We start from the raw sequence: 16,635 nt of genomic DNA, 5'->3' as shown, positions 1-16,635 counted from the left end.
GCCTAGGGCAGAATTTGAAGTGAGTTGCATCCAGGTGTTCTTAATGGAACACAGCTAAAGGCAGTGTGAGATTCTATCAGTGCCTGTCAGGAGCAAAATGTGTTCTGAATACTTGGTCATCCAATCCTTGGCCTCTGTGCAACACTCACAAAACAAGGATCAAGTATGTCACTTATTGTTGTGATTCTATGCAAAAAAGTGGGTGAGTGGCACTCTAAGCATATATTAGTGTATTATACTGTATTTAAGCCACACCCGCTAACTATATAGGCCCGCCACTTTCAGGGACCCCCCCAACTTTTAACAATCCACTTAAAACCCTGCATACACACAGCTAGTGTACCTCAGTTCTCCTGATCTGCTGCACTCTCTGATTTTGGGATCTAATCCAGGGCTTAATTTGTAAATAAAAATGTGCTGCTGCCCAAAGCTCTCCTCTGAAACATGAGGCTGCTGCAATTAAATGTGTGAGCATGGAATACTGAGGCAGCCTAATCCTGAAGCCATCTTGGGCCTTTTTAATCCATTTACAGCCACTCCCTGCCCCTTCAGGTCACTCTTGCAGCTTGCTCTTTTTTCCCTTTGTGAGGCGTTTCTATCTTTCTTTGCTCCGTCTTTCCCATATGTGTCTTTTGCTCACATTAAATGCTTGAGGCAAAAAAATAAGTGCTGGTGCCCCGCACAGGAAACCACCGGCTCAAATTAAGCACTTATCCAATCACAACTCTATTGCTCCACATTCAAGCCTTTATTGAGGCTGAACAAAGATATTTTAAGGCATGGTCAAAGTGGGATCTGGCCCAGGGCCCCAGCTTATCATGGCCCCCCTGATAGATCTGGCTCTATTCTCCATACAATTCTACCCTGATGAACTTGAATGTCTAGATTACTTTTTGGCAATTTTCATTACTCCGATTCTTCCTCCCTCGTCCCAGTACTTATGACACTCCCTCCTTTCTGCCCTTCCTGAGAGCCTTTATCAACAATCTGATAGAATGCTTTGTAAAACAGGAGTTTATAGGAGGACGACTGTCGTCATCCATTAAAATAGAAAAAGAAAAAGAAGTGGTGACCATTTGGAGTTTGGAGGCTAAATCCTCAATGGGTAAGGAATGGGACAAGGAAGGAAAAGAGGAGGTAATGATTTTTTAAACTGATATTGTTTTAAATGCCATTTTATTTTTAATAGAGGTAATGTGTAGGAGTCTAGTACTGACATTTTGAAGAGAAATGTTGTGTTTATGTTATTAAACACTATGCAACATCAATACAAAAGTTCCTTTTAGATTAATACAGGACCTCACATATGAAAAATATTGCAGTAGGTCTGTTGCTATATTGAAAAAACAAATGATTACCACTAAATATTAAATGGAAACACATATAGATTTTAGACTATTCTGCAGTGTCACTGACCTGACCAAAAAGTGCACAAAAAAGCTGAAATTGGGTCATAAATCCAAAGTTGCTCTAAACAGGGTCCCCCAAAGTATGTCTGGCTCAGGGTCCGAGAATTCCTAAGATGTCCCTGAGGCTGAAAAGTCCCTCTGCAGAACTGATGGGCAGGCGGAGCTCAGGTAAAAACACCCCATCCTACCCACTGCCGCTTTAAATCTAAATCTGCGCCCGCCCCATGCTGCACTCTCTGATAGCTCACTCTTTCTTAGAACTGGGTGCTGGCAAGGAGCCCAAGCAACTGAGCACGGACAAAGGACAGTCAGTTCCTTCGCCGTTGGGCAAATCCCGCTCCCGTCGGGGGTAGCCTTTGGCAGAGGGGCATCTGGGGCAGAAACCCAGACTGGGCAGGAGTTGCCAAGTTCGGAGACAAGGACGGCCAATCATCCGGCCCTCCCACATGTTGGTGATTGTTCTCTGGAGTACTGAGGGGGCGGGACGCTAAATTCCTGGACGCCGTGACGGGCCCCCACAGCCACCCCCAAAAAGTCCCCCTTCTTGGCAGCGCTTCATTTAGAAGACCCACTCTGAGGACCGGGAAGAAGGAGTAGAACGGCGTTGTGTCACTGCCACCAAGCGTTCATTTGGAGAACTGCAGATACAAAATAAAAGTTCCCACCTGGTCAGTTTTTATCGACCTGACCTTATACTGTAAAAGTCAAGGCTGATTAAAACGCAAAGCAAAAAGATGAAATTTGACAGTTCTTCCCCTTTGAAATGCAAACCTAAAAACAACAGTGACATAAAAACTCAGTAAAACATTTCGAAGCAGTCTAAATCGTTTCATAATGATTATCAAAGTAATCAGGGGGCTGATTGCCTTGCGCCAAGAGCACCCTGACAATTTTACATGACTTTTTTCTACCTGGCTGTTCCAGGAAAGCAAAACATAAACAAATGGCCGGTATTTTTTCCCGAGGAATGGTGGCAGCCTTAATCAGACCTTTGCTGCCTTGCATCACAAACACTACGCCCTGTAAATATTGCGCAAACCTTTTGGCGAGGGACAGCGCCTCGTCTTCTAGTCATACGATCGTGGGATGAGGGAAATTTTGCAACATCAGCAAACACAGCCCTACAGCGCCCTTGCCCATTTTCAGTTAGTGTTTGACCCCGCCTTCTCTCTCCCCATGCCCTTTGCCCCTCCCCGTCGGATGCAGACCTTTTAAACGCTGGAGGCAGATGTGGAAGCATCCCTCATTTTATTCCCTCTTTGGAGGTGACGAGTTCAGCTGGGGGAGCTCGCCGTCAACCCCGTTCCCCTGGGGCTTCAGCTGTCCGCCACCCCCTTCTTAAGACCCCTGACCCTGCGGGTCTCCCCGTCACCCCTCCTCTTCCTCACTGCTTCACCAGAATGTGGGTCCTGGGTCTCCTCACCTGCTCCCTACTGCGCACGGCTTCCACAGTGCCATCCGAACCAGCCTGTGAGGTAATGGGAGGGAGATCAATACGGGGGAACTTTTCCTCTGACATCAGAGGCTCCATCTGTGGTAGAGCCTGGATCCTCTATGGAGTAGAACCAAAATTCGACAAATGTATATGGTGTGATGGATAGCTACTGTGGTCGAGTCTGTAAGGTTTAAAGCAAGGGATAGATATGCTGTTTGAACTTTGATCAGACCGTATATAGAACCTGTGGGATACGTCTTCTTTCCAAAGCCTGAGCCTGTAGACTTGTGTCTTCCCCAAAAATTAACCTGCTTTCTAAAACTTGAGCTTCGAAGATCTATGGCACCCAATTTTGAGGTTACCTCTGGCATACTTGTCTGAGCATCTCAGATTAAACCTTTGAAGAACTAAACCAATGCCATGTCTATGAGTGAGTTGAGTCATGATGTTTGGGTGTTTGTGAAGAACAGGGGAAGGTAGAGGGAGGGAGGCCCCTTAAAGAGCAGATGTGAGGGTGATGGTAATAGTGAGAACAGGACCTGATGTAACCCTTTACCTCTAAATTCTTCCCTTATAGTTACTATGCAGTACTGATCCCAGCAGAGATCCACTTCCCACACACAGAACGGGCCTGCGTCCATCTCACCAACCTCAATGAGACTGCACACCTAACAGTCACTCTTCACCTGCAACAGGTCAACCTAACCCTACTGGAAGAAAAAGTTCAACCCACCACATACTTCAAATGTGTCTCTTTTCAGGTACAGTATTCTGGATTTGTGAGTGGGAGGGGACTAGAGGCACTGAAAATTGATGGTTGGCAGTGGCCAGGTCTGAGTGGTTAAAGGCCAACACAGAGATAGTACAGAATCCAACGCTAGCTGACTAGAAATGTACGGTCCACGGTAAAGTTTAATGACTGAATGTAAATGAAAGTGAAATCTCATCTTATCCGCAAGCAGTAGATCCTTCATTGTAGCCACCTAAATGCATCCTCATAGAATGCTCTGGTAATGCATTTAAGTACCTTTATTTCTTTATCTCCAAATTAAGCATCTCACACCTTTTTTCCATCTTCAAATTACTTTTTTGATTGTGTTATTTTTCTGTTCTACTTCACCTCGCGTAAGTTTAAACATTACCTGCTCAGGGCTATGACCACATTTCCAGAACGATGCTGGCCGTCATGTGCTTGAGTGTTAGTTTTTTAAAGGCCTTACAAACCCTAAGTGGTCACAGAGCTTGCAGAAGCTAATGGAGCACCAATCTGATCCAGTGGGATCCAGGAGATCCTCACACTATGCCACAAGTTCCAGAATCTCTTAGAAGATGACATATTTGGGCAATAATATGTTAAACTATACGTGTACTAACCTGTCTCACAACATTACATATACAATGCACAAGACAATGAGAATGAACGACTGTATCAGTGCCGAATATGCTTCGCTGGTAGCCAGTAGTCACGCATCCCTCTGAGCTGAGCTTATATATCCAAAGGTGCTTTCATTCCTTTGCAAGAGTCTTTTAGCCACCAAAAAAGCTCACTACTGGCAAACTTTTATATTGCAAAGCAAATGGCTCTGTCAGCCTTTACTTTTTCTAGGCCCTACAGAGAAAGGACTTCCTCTGATCGTTGCCTTCTGTTTGTCCATAAATGGTACATTGTCCATGTTTTTTAAAGTACGCACTGAGCAGTAGATACTCCTTTACTCACACTCACTTATTCCACAAAGAAATCGGTAGCATTTTCTCTCTCTGAATCTGCATGTGGGTCTAACTCATGAGGTCTTCACAGTTCATGAGCAGCATCTGACTTCTTGGGCCCAATTCAAAAAGAGACTCACATGTGGTAACGATATAAGTGCAGAATCTATGTACTTGTGGTGGAATCTCCATACTCTTGGTGGAATCTCCGTACTCGTGGTGGAATCTCCGTATTTGTGGCAGAATCTCCGTACTCGTGGCAGACTCTCCGTACTCGTGGCAGAATCTCCGTACTCGTGGTGGACTCTCCGTACTCGTGGCAGAATCTCCGTACTCGTGGAGGAATCTCTGTACTCGTGGCGGAATCTCCTCACGGCGCACTCTCTGCAGAGTGCCATGCGGAGATTTTATCACAAATGTGGAGACTCTGCACTTGTAACTTTACTACGCATATCAGGCCTCTTGTGTGGATTGTGTCCTGAGTTGGCACAGACTCACAGGTTCACTCTGTGGCAGCATCCATCATTTGCCACTTCATTCCTCATTAGTTGCCTGGCCTTGTCCCCTGTCTCAATTAATCTCCATAACCCTGGTTGTAGGACACTATATCAGGTACCATATTATTTTTTAACATTTATAGTTCATCCAAAGCCTCAGACATAATTGAGTTATTTTCAGAATTTACTTCTCATTTTGCCATTCTATTGTCTACATTTACATCGTGTTACATTATCCTGTAGTATGTGATTTTGTTAGTATATACTTTCAGTATAGTGCATACCTAGCCCTAACCCTTGTCCTAATGCTTACATTACAACTTTCCTTCCTATACAGGTGCATAAAATGTACCTGCAAGAGGTATTATGACTCCCTATGTCATTGCATTGCAATTACAGTGATATTACTGTTGCACAATATTTTGCACGCAAGATTGTGATTATGCACCAGAGGCATTGGGAACTGACCAGAGATGTTTTGGACATCGCATACACGAAGTGGACTCTGGCCCAGGGCCCCACCTTTTAAGGGGCCCCAACATTAAGCTTTCAGGGTAGCCCCAGACAGTGACAGAACACAAACATGTCAATGTGGACAAACTGAAAAGGGGCTTCGAAGTCTCTAATATTTCAAATCTATTTAAAAGCTTTGCATTGGATGTGAGCCCCCCCCCCCCCCAAAAGGCCCCCTTAAAGGTTTTGGGGCCAAATAAAAGGATTGTCAATGATCAGACCATAGTTGCGGAGCACTTGGATGAGCTGAAAATGGATACGAAATTCAGAGTTGTTCTGAGCATAGGGACTCAAAATTATGTTTGGCTTGGGGCCTCCAAAGTCCCTAAGGTGTCCCTGAACTGACCAATGTCTTAGCTGATGAACAGGTGTCACTCAAACACTGTCTGCAGAGGTCATGACCACTGTACTTTCTCTCTAAATTTCTAGATAAAGGTGTCTCTAACTTAGTTCATATTCTTCCTCACCAGCTCATGACAAAAACTGGTCCCAACTATGAAAAAGCTTTAGGCATTTTTGGGGCAGAATAGGTTTTAACTATGCCATGTCAGTTCATAGACCCACAACTCACTGATTTAAAAATTCATTAAGTCGACTCATAGACTGTTACTTTTTTATCGATTACCAACTCATCAGCAAATAAATCAATTATCCAAGCAAAAAAAAAGAATCATAGTCAAATTAAAATAATGTTTATTGCTAGTAAAATATGACTATTAGATATTTGTATAAAAAAAATGATGCATTGGAAACATCTTTACTTAAGTTGGGGAAGGAGAAGCGTTGAGGTGACTAAAGCTGCCGTGATTCGGAAAAAAACAACCAATCTGTCTGTGCCTCCACCAAAGAAAGAGTGACTTTTCTAGTTCTCTTGCAGATTGCTTTAATGCCCCGGGGCAAAAATCATTCCATATAAAACTGCAAAAAAGTGTTGCTATCTGTTAGGAATAAGTTTTGATCCTAGCTGATAATAAGTCATTTTCATAGTTTGCAAGATGGCCAGGCACCTAGGAGTCCTTGCTGGGAACATCTGTCCTGATGTGTAGGGTGTGCAATTTTATCTTGATAGAGGCAACTTAGCATATCATCCTTCAGAAGTTTATAAATTGAGAACAAATCAACTGTGACTACCACACTTTCAGGTTTTTCCGCAAATAACTTTCTTCACGTAGAATTCCTACAGAGGAAAACACATATGGCCTGACCCACAAACTGTACTTTTGAGTAACTTTACACTTTTGTATAAGTTTAGTACTTTTAGATGCATAATGTTCAACAAGTCTACAGAACAATTTCAAAATGATACAGCTACTAATAGGAAGGAATAATTGTTTTTAAGTGTGTTCATAATAAACTTCTTAAACTACAGATAAATTAACTTCTTTAAAACATGTAATTAAAAATGTTTTTTTTAATAAAACAGCGATAGTATGAATAATTCTAGAAAAGTTTCCAGTATTATTTTGGTTTAGCAGCAATTTTCTGCTGGACTAAAAGAAATATACTACATAACAAAGTTGTTAATGATTTTGCGTGTCTTGTATTTGAGTTCTAGCCCCTATCAATGATAACCTGATATGATGTACAGTGAAATCTTTCATGTGTGATTCTCGTACAGGTACCGCTCCCCGCAGGTGGCTCTGAGGAGGTTGGGCACGTGGGAATTTCTGTTGAGTGTGAGGGCCACAGACTGAAAAACAAGAAGAAGGTGCTTTTGAGAACTGTCAAAAGTGGGACATTTTTGCAGACCGACAAAGCTGTGTACAAGCCGGGACAGACAGGTACCCCTCAGATATATTCTCCCTTCTGTCCTCAAGTCAGAAACTTGGTTAGGAGTTTTGAGGAGTTCAAGCTCTCTAACCATTCGAAACTCACACCTTATAGCATTATAACTGAAGGAAAGAGTGAATGAAATGGTGCAATAGTGAGAAAAATTGCAAACTCAAAACATATTGAAAGAGAAAAAGTGCAACAGAAAGAATAACTAAAAATTGAAAGCAGTAGTGAAACATTAGTAAAAAAACAAGTGATAGCAATGGTGAATGAGTAAACAAGCAAAAGAAATGAACATTGAAGGGATTATGATGTTCAAAGAGGAAATAGAGGTCCAGACAGTGATTGAAGGAATCTTTGGAGGGAAAATGAAGGAAAAGATGAGGAAGATGTGATGTAACTTGTGAAGAAAAACATGTTGGAAACCGTGATGAAAGAAGCGGAAAGTTGAGATTGATACATTTGCATGATTATGGACTATCAGTGCAACTTAACACGATGTGACAGTGAAAAAGAGAAAGTGGATATGTTACTTGGGGTCCAATTCACAGTATTTTTTTCAGTGTTTAAGAGAAATTTACTAATGGCAAAAAGTTAACTGACTTGGGCCTTAAGTACAGTGATATGGGGCTACTCCAACTTCTGCTAAACCAGTTCCTGTTCCCCAACCACTTTGAGAGCTGTAAGGTGAAACACACTTCTGTGCTATGGAAGAGGGTGCACTTGAGCTAAACTGACCTCAAGGTGTGGGTGTTCGCATACCTAGAAGCAACTTACTAACACTCACTTCTTGCCTTTGCAGTGAAATTTCGCATTGTGACTCTGAATGAGGACTTTAGTGCAGAGAACAAGCCGGTAAGCAATCATGAGCAGAGCAGTGGGGTTCTCCTCATGGGCAAAGAAAATCCATTATATTTGTGAGATGGGTGCCTGCCTAGAAAAACCTTCCCAATTACCAATGAGATGACTTTTGAATTAGAAGGAAAACCCAAGGGATCAGTGCAACTAATGTTATTGCCTTGGTTCATACTTCTGTGGAGTGTGAACAAACTCAAACATCTTTAGAAAGCCTACTGTTAATGTCTAGTTGTATAGGTAGAGCAAATATACAGCCTAGGACACTGATCCTTAGAGGGCAATCCATTTCACTGATCTTCTGTGGTTAGCAAATTTCCTTAGTATACTGGCTTAGGAAGCATGTAATTCGGTCTCACATTTTTCAGCTATCAAATCTATCACAGCTTATAGTTCAGATAAGCACCCTGTTGAGTGTTCAATAGGTTGTGCACCAATTTTTCTTCATACAAGCATATCTTCTGAATTAGGAAAGTAACATGGATATTTGACTGTCTTCTTTCTAACAATGTCCACTCTTCTCTTTCAGTACTCTCTGGTGCAAATCCAGGTAAGCACTTTTAAGATGTCTTCTTTGTCCATCATGCCTTTTTTGTTGTTCACCTCCTGTTGGATTTGATATGTTTAGTATGTCTTGTTTTTTCCCACAATTTCCAGAGCATTTTTCATTTTAGTCATTATGTTGCAGCTAACTGTTTTGGCATAAAGCACTATTTACGACAGAGATTCAGTTGTGATTGCTAGTTGAACTAATGAGTCCAGTGACTTTTTCTGACAAGTAGATGGTAAGGTATGGCCAGTGGATGCAGAGCTGGATTATGGATCGAAGGGTATGGGTCTTAGACCATGATGTTGCTCTCTTCTTTGAGAAGTCATTGTGCTTCTGGGTTGCTACAGAGGTTGGAGATGGATAAAAGGTACTATTAAATAACCTAGATGTATAATACTTTTTTGGTGGCATTGCAAATATCATTCATCTCTATCCACCCTTTACAGTAAGCCCCTTATTATGAGCGGTGAAAGTTGACCCGATTGGAATTCCAAACATCCACTCCCAGTTGTCTGTGGACCCAAAATCATCACGTCTGCAAAATACAGGTCTGACGTTTCCAATCCCAGAAAGACTGTGGAAGAAGCAACTGGGCACGGGGCAAAAAGGATCTTGGTGACTTGGGTGCTAGATAAACAAAAGGTGAACGTGGGAACAATGTGGATTGAGGAGAAAGGAGAGAGCAAAAAGTGAGAGCTGGGAGGCAAGGGTGTCATAGTACAAGCGGAAGGAGTGGAAGGGGAAGAGACCAAGGAAAGAGATGGGCTCTCATGGAGTGATGAAAGAAAAGAAAAAAGAACCCCTCCAGGCAAACTTTTAAAGGAAAAAAAGTCATCCAGTCGAAATACCCTGGGCCTGACATATTTCTGAATGGGACAGAAATAAAATGGGGAGGAAAGCTATCAAATCAAGTTCAGAGACCAGAAAAAGACAACAAAGCCATCCAAGGCCTATTCTGAGTGTATGTAATGTATTGGGCACAATAGATCTGCGATGCAAAGCTAAATTTCTGTAGCAAGACCGAAAAAAGAAAACGTCTTCCAAACAAACCCTTTTAATTGTTGAAAATAAAGATTAACCTAGAACCCACGCTCCCTGAAGTTAAAGCAATGTGGAAAAGGTTTGACATGTAAGGTTTTGTATTTTGTGTGAAAGTTAGAGAACATAAGACCAATTATTTCAATTCCTATGTCTATTCCACAAAACGCATGTGCTATTTATGTCTGTACAATAAACATTACATTGATACAAGAAATACTTATATTGTTGCCTTACTGAATACCATGGAGCTGATTTGCAAAGATATATAGGGGGTCATTACAACCCTGGCGGTTAAAGACCGCCAGGGCTGTTCTGGAGGAAGTACCGCCAACAGGCTGGCGGTGGTTCACAGGGAATTACTACACACCACCACAGTGGTCCCGGCGGTATTAATCCGCTAGGGCAATGCTGCTTGCAGCGCTGCCCAGGGGATTACGAGTCCCCCTACCGCCAGCCTTTTCATGGCGGTTTGAACCGCCATAAAAAGGCTGGTGGTAAGGGGAGTCTCTGGGCCCCTGGGGGCCCCTGCACTGCCCATGTCACTGGCATGGGCAGTGCAGGGGCCCCCTGCCATGGCCCCGTGCAGCTTTTCACTGTCTGCACAGCCGCAACACCACTGGATCCATTTGGAGCTGGCTCCTGTGTTGCGGCCGTGATCCCCGCTGGGCCGGCGGGCAGAAAACAGGTTTCGGCCCGCCGGCCCAGCGGGGATCTCATAATGGCCGCTGTGGGAGTGCGGCCGCATTGGCGGCCGCCCTGCGCTCCAACCTTGGCGGGCGGCTTCAGGTTGTAATGAGGGCCATAATGTGTAATATGTGCCTACAAATTTAAATATGTATGCAGGAGATATTCTTGCACAATCTGCATTCTTGCCAATTTACATAACCTCTGGGTATTTTTAATAAATTATTTTTGCTAAAAGCTTTGTGAATCGGGTCTGATGGATTCAGCCAACTATGAAGAACTGTCCTTTAGTCATAATTCATTGTTTTTCAGAGTAGCATGCCCCCTTTTGGGCCCATTTTATCAACAACTTGTTTAAAAAAAACATAAATGCCAGAGCATTTAAATCAAGTATGGGTCATACCTCTCACTAGACCCCACTTTTTTACTTTCTATTGTATTTCATGAGAAAAAAGTGTTTCCTCTATTTACGTATTCTATGTTTATGTAGTGATAGGATAGTGTGGACCTCCCCGCATTGGTAGAAAAGTGATTTACTTCAGAGCGATGGTGGTGTGGTACATGAGGAAACCTCAACAACAGCAACAAGCAGGGGAATCTACTAGACCTGAATTCCAGAGGGATAATTTGTTCAAAATGAAGATTTTTAACAAGGCTTTGTCAATGGCCTTCAGTCTGTGATAAATACTGATTTTTATTTCTGTCAAACGGTTCCAAGACATGATTGCGTATCATGGAATCCGTGTTTCAGAAGGAGAAATGTTTCCTTTAAGAATGGTGAAAATGGGATATGGTTTACTTATGCCAAACGTTTCATTCTTCTGGCAGTGACCTTTTCTGTTTGGGGTATGTAGGTTTTTTATACTCAAGACTTTATTACAGTGCTCTGTACTTAAAATGGGAGATAACTATGTTTTATTAAAGCGATTATATAGTCAGACTTTTTTCATCCCAGTGTGATAAACTGCTGAGAGTAGAATGACATTGAAATGTAAATAATAGAGTTTGGTAGACCACTAGTGTGTCTCTTCCTGAATCAGTGTGGGGTTGATCAAAGCTTGTGCTCCATCATCCTAGGCTCAGCTCCCTCATCTAAGAAGGAACATTTAATATTGCACTTTTTGAAGAAAGTGAATCTGAATGTTCACATCTTAAGCAATTACCAACCCAATATTAACTTACCAGTGCTCACCAAACTGGTAGAGTACGTTCAGAGGGCCAACACCAAAACCTTCTTGACCCATACCACTGCTGTTTCCACTTCAATCAGGCCTCTGGAATTCTACCTTGGGATATGTTGCTGAAGGTCATGCTACCATAGTTATCATGTGCAACCTCTCTCTGGCCTTTGACAATGTGGAACAAAACATCATCCTTTCTAGATTGTCCACCGTGGCTTTTGGCCTCTTTTATTTCCGAGAGATTGCAAGTTAGGTCCTTTCACTTTTAACCTTACCTCTATTGCCTGTGGGACAACGGAAGGGTCTCCTTTGTCTCCTGTACTGTTCACTATGTATGCAGCTCCTTTTTACAAAATTAGTAACCCCTTCTCTTCCTGTATGAAGATGACTCCCATTTTACAAAAGGGTATGTGGGCCAGAAGAAACTTGCTTTAAACCTGTCACTGTAAATTCAAATACTGACCAAAATGAATGAATGTATTGTTTTTATCTGCTTGTACTTGGACATGTGTGTTCAAATCTTGAGAAAGGTGGAACATAGGCTTTCGATAGGACCTAAGCTAAAATTGTCCCATTTCTGCACCCACCCCGGGGATTATGTGTATGCAATTACTGGAAGGTAACTAATGTAGAGATTGAATATGAAATTCCAACAAGATTGAAGTGGCAAGTTTAGGAGCAAGCAGGCTGCCATTTATGAAACAACCGTAGGGGCGTAGCCTCAGGGGGTTGTTTAGGGTGTTACACCCCCCAATAAATGTATTTTTTGATAAGTAGGTGGTACAGATGCTTTCAGTTGTGTACAGTGAGGTGTTTGTAGCATTACAGCAGGATTTTATACATACACACAGACAGAAACTCCCACACACTCCCACTCTCTGCTATGAAAGTCCTCAAAATGTTTGATTATTTTACAGAATATTGTCTTTTCTCTCTTAGTACTCCTACCAAATCGCATTCTTCTCCCTTTCCACTACCCTTTGGCCTCCTCTTGTGCGTCAGCTTGTCGTATAATGTATTTGAACATTATATGCCAGCCTCATAGTCGGAAAATCTGAAGCTCACACCCCCAATCTTCCTGACCAAGCTACTTCCCTGATACCTATAGTCTAGATCAGATAGTTTGCAAGCACAAAAAGGTAAAATTACTGTAGCAATGGCAAGAGGTAATCACATCTAATGAATTACCCTTGTTCCATCCGTGGCATGAGAGGGGAGAATTGTCTTTAAACTCCTAAGAGCAAAGTGGATGTTTGCAGATCCACAGTTTCTTCTGTAACCTCCAGTGAACAGAGTGGGGCCAAGAACAGACAACCCCAGTTAGAGGAACAGAGTTAGGGATTATTATCTAAGGCTAGAATCTTGGTTTAGTCTAAGAGCCTTATTTACAGTGTGACAGGATACTCCATCAAAATGTGGAGGATATGCCTTTGCGGTATTACAAGTGCCATAGGCTATAGTACACTTGTAATACGCAAGGCAGAACATCTGCTATATTTGTGATGGAGTATTTCTTCCACCGAACTCTAAGGTTCTAAGGTCAATTGTAGCTTGTCCATGGGTTCAGCGTGGTGAGGCAGTTGCACAAGTCAGGAGATGCAGAGTTAGGAGCTGTGAACTGGCTAAGCAGCTGCGGGTTGTGAATGAAAAAAGGAGAAGCCAAAGGGTCTTATCAAGATGACATCATTGGTGGGTGGCAGTATACACACTGGACAGCACGGGACATAGAGTTGGTTCTCAAGGAACATCACAGTTCAATGGTCAGCAAGGTGACACAGGGGAGGGAGACATCTTAAGCAAACTATCTAAAAAGAAGCCAGTGTAAGGTATAGAACCTGATGCCCACGTCTTAACACTTCTCTTTTTGAAAGTGAAACAAAACAGCAGTTGTGTTTTTTTTATATTTTTTTTAGTCTGTGGAATACAGCTCACTCTAACCAAGGCCAAAACTTGCTGTCACTCCTTGAAGTCAAAACTCAAGGCTATGCCTACAATACTGCCATGACCACTGAAGTTCAGATCAGTGTTTTTAATAACAAAGTCCAGTAAGAAACACCTAATGCCCTGATTTTTTAAAATCCTCTGTTATCTCAATTGCGCTGTTCACAAGCCCCGCACTTTTACTTTCATGTGTTCCCCAAACCATCATTGTTGGGTGCAACTGATATTGCATTACCTATGCGGAAGAAACAGAAACAATACTTTATTGTTGCCAAACGTATTTAAGAGTGTAACTTTAGAATAGCATCTCGTTAGGTGCTCTCTTCAAGTATCAAACATTTTATAGTGTTCTTTACTTGGGATACCATTAAATGCCGGGAAAGGAGAAATATTTTTTTCTTGTTTCATGGTTTTATCTTGGTGTTTTATTTTTGTTATTGTTTGAGTCTCGGCTACTCATGCCACTCCTGTCTTAATATTCTGTGTTTTGTGCAATCTTCTGTATTGCTGTACATCCCCAGGCTTGTTATATTCAGTTCACTCAAGGTCTTCTCTTGTTCTTGCTATACTGTTCTTCACTGATGGCTTCCCCTTCTATACACTCCACAGCATTTTTCATAACACCGTCTTCCTTTTGACCTGCCCTGCATTTTTCTTGAAGTTCCAGAATAATATTTATCTCCTATGAATGTTTGTAATCAGATTGTGTACTCCACGTTACCAGCCATGTATTTTTATTTCCTCTTGTTAATGTGTGTATTAACCACCTTGTTTCAGTCTTCATCTATTAACTATCATTTTCTACTCAATTTTTTCCAGCATCTGTTTGTTGATCAGTGTTGTCTTTCATAATTTTTGATTTTTCTCTTCTTTTTTGTTGTTTTCTTCTATTCTTTTTGCACAGCTTCCTATCTATGCTGGTATCCCATTTTCTGTTTCCTTCTATCAATATTACAGATACAAATATAGCTTTTCCTATCAGCTCTCTGTGTGGTTCTTATTATCCTCGTCACAAACCCATTTGCTGTTATCCTTCCTTCTCATTTCATTTTTAATGTTTATTGACCTTTCTTTCCACTCTGCATCCTCAATAATAATTTTTTATGTTTTCAGTTGTCAGTTTCCTGACTTCCTGGCATTCTTCAATTAGACAACTGTTTCCTTCCTGGTTATCCTTGAGTTCCTTCTTTGTCGGTTGACCAGTTCATTACAGACGTACTTATGCATTTAGATTTTTTTATACATATGAGTGTTCAGTGTTTAGATTAGAAATGGTTCTCATGATAAATATGTTGTCTTGTGGACAGCTCTATAAGCATCACATGCTGTATGAGATTTCTCCCATTCTAAACCCGTTATATGTATGTTTGTTTAGGACCCAAACAGTAACCGTATTGGCCAGTGGCTGGAAGTGGTTCCGAAGCAGGGCATTGTTGATCTGTCCTTCCCGCTGTCAAGCGAGCCTCCTCAGGGGACCTACGTTATTAAAGTGGGAAATGACTTTCAGCATACTTTCACAGTGGAGGAATATGGTAATGTATCATGGAGCACTCAGACAGAAAGTGTTGGTTTGGAAATTTGGGCAGTAAAATGTGTTCAATAGGAGGTATAGAATCCTACAACTAAAGCGATTTTCTTGGTAAAGTTACATTAAAGTACTATTAGACAACATCAAATGCCAGGCAGGGTAACACAGGGACAGAAAACAGACCCAGGCCCCAAAATAAGAATGGCCTCATTAGTGAATTACAAAGCTAAAAAAGTAGCCATTGTTTGCAAATTGGGGAAGCTTTGTGAAGGCATGCTGTACAAGTGTTTTGCAAGGGATGGAACACTACATGGAAATGGGCTTGCTGCAAGCAATGTTTGTTTCGATATCAGGCAAATTAACACTAATTACTGTCCCAGCAGACCATAAAACAGCAAGTAAACAGCCAAAAAAAAACCCACACACTGACCTGTCAGACCAGCCGATTGGGCATTGCTTGATTGCCCTATAGGCCAGTCCAACCCTAACACCATGATGTTGCTTTTTGACTTTCTGTGGGCTTAAAAAAGCTGATGAGGAATTACTCCAACACAAGATAAGGTTTCAAAGCTTGAACAAAAGTAAAACGATTGTAATTTTTGTCAGTTAAGCTATAGCAATCTGTGCTGTTTGGCAAATGGTACAGAGAATGGTCAAGCACACCTGGTTTAATTTGGACTTTGAGTAATAATAAGGGCAAAGCAGGTTGCCCAAAGTCAAACTCTTCATTGAACCTATTAGCATACAACAGACTGCATGCTGGTAGATAATCTGATGCACCATGCTGAAAATGTGAGAGATCACCCATTTCTAAGTCGCTGTCCAGTGAAATAATCCTGTTTCCAGTGGTTCATTGTACCAGCATGGGATTGCAGTCTATTAGAGATTCTTCACTTGCATATCTGATACTGGACAGGTCCATAGAACAGGAGTCTAGATGCCCCTGAACATGATCTCCTTTGCCGTAACCAATCTAGCCATCAGTCGCCATAGGTTGAAAGCATATGGTTCTCTTCTGCCAAAAAGTGTCTCAGCCACACCTGATCATTAGCTGGATAGTTAACTCAAATGATACTAAAAGTATTAATCAGTTTTAATGGGGTGTTCCATAGACCCTTTGCAAAAGCTGTGTTGGGAAGGTTGAGATTAGGGTTCATCACAAGTGGTCAGCAGATGCGGAGACTACATTGGAACCATGGCAATTATCTGGGGATTTTTGCATTCTGACCATAAGGACTGTGTGGTCAATCATTCATTTATCATTTCTTTGCTATCCAGTGTCCTTTTTGTGCCACGATGGCTCACCTTCCTGATGAGGCTCAACAAGACTGTAATATCTCTGCAGTTGCTTGTGTTCCTCTGCAGGGCAGAAGTAGCCTAGAAAGTTGTGCCAAGATGTCCTTTGGGGCAGAGCCACCTGTGATTCTTTCCTTTTCTGTAATGATATATGCACACAAAAAACAAGAAAATGGAATGCTATCTAGAGTAATGACTAGTGAATAAGATTGAGTCACAGTCCAG

The 16,635-nt window shown here is 41.9% G+C and overlaps 1 protein-coding gene across 1 annotated transcript in view; it reads left to right on the top strand.

The window, feature by feature from the left end:
- LOC138246809 (alpha-2-macroglobulin-like protein 1) overlaps positions 1 to 16,635 on the top strand; it is a 201,113-nt gene that overhangs the window by 27,871 nt on the left and 156,607 nt on the right. The window contains exons 2-6 of the mRNA XM_069201571.1: positions 3,422 to 3,605; positions 7,180 to 7,342; positions 8,137 to 8,189; positions 8,719 to 8,739; positions 14,962 to 15,118. Coding sequence (XP_069057672.1) covers positions 3,422 to 3,605; positions 7,180 to 7,342; positions 8,137 to 8,189; positions 8,719 to 8,739; positions 14,962 to 15,118 — 578 coding nt within the window. The remainder of the gene's footprint in view (positions 1 to 3,421; positions 3,606 to 7,179; positions 7,343 to 8,136; positions 8,190 to 8,718; positions 8,740 to 14,961; positions 15,119 to 16,635) is intronic.

Source organism: Pleurodeles waltl, chromosome 7 (assembly GCF_031143425.1).
Source record: "Pleurodeles waltl isolate 20211129_DDA chromosome 7, aPleWal1.hap1.20221129, whole genome shotgun sequence".
Taxonomy (NCBI): domain Eukaryota; kingdom Metazoa; phylum Chordata; class Amphibia; order Caudata; family Salamandridae; genus Pleurodeles; species Pleurodeles waltl.
This window is presented reverse-complemented; position numbering and strand designations above follow the sequence as displayed.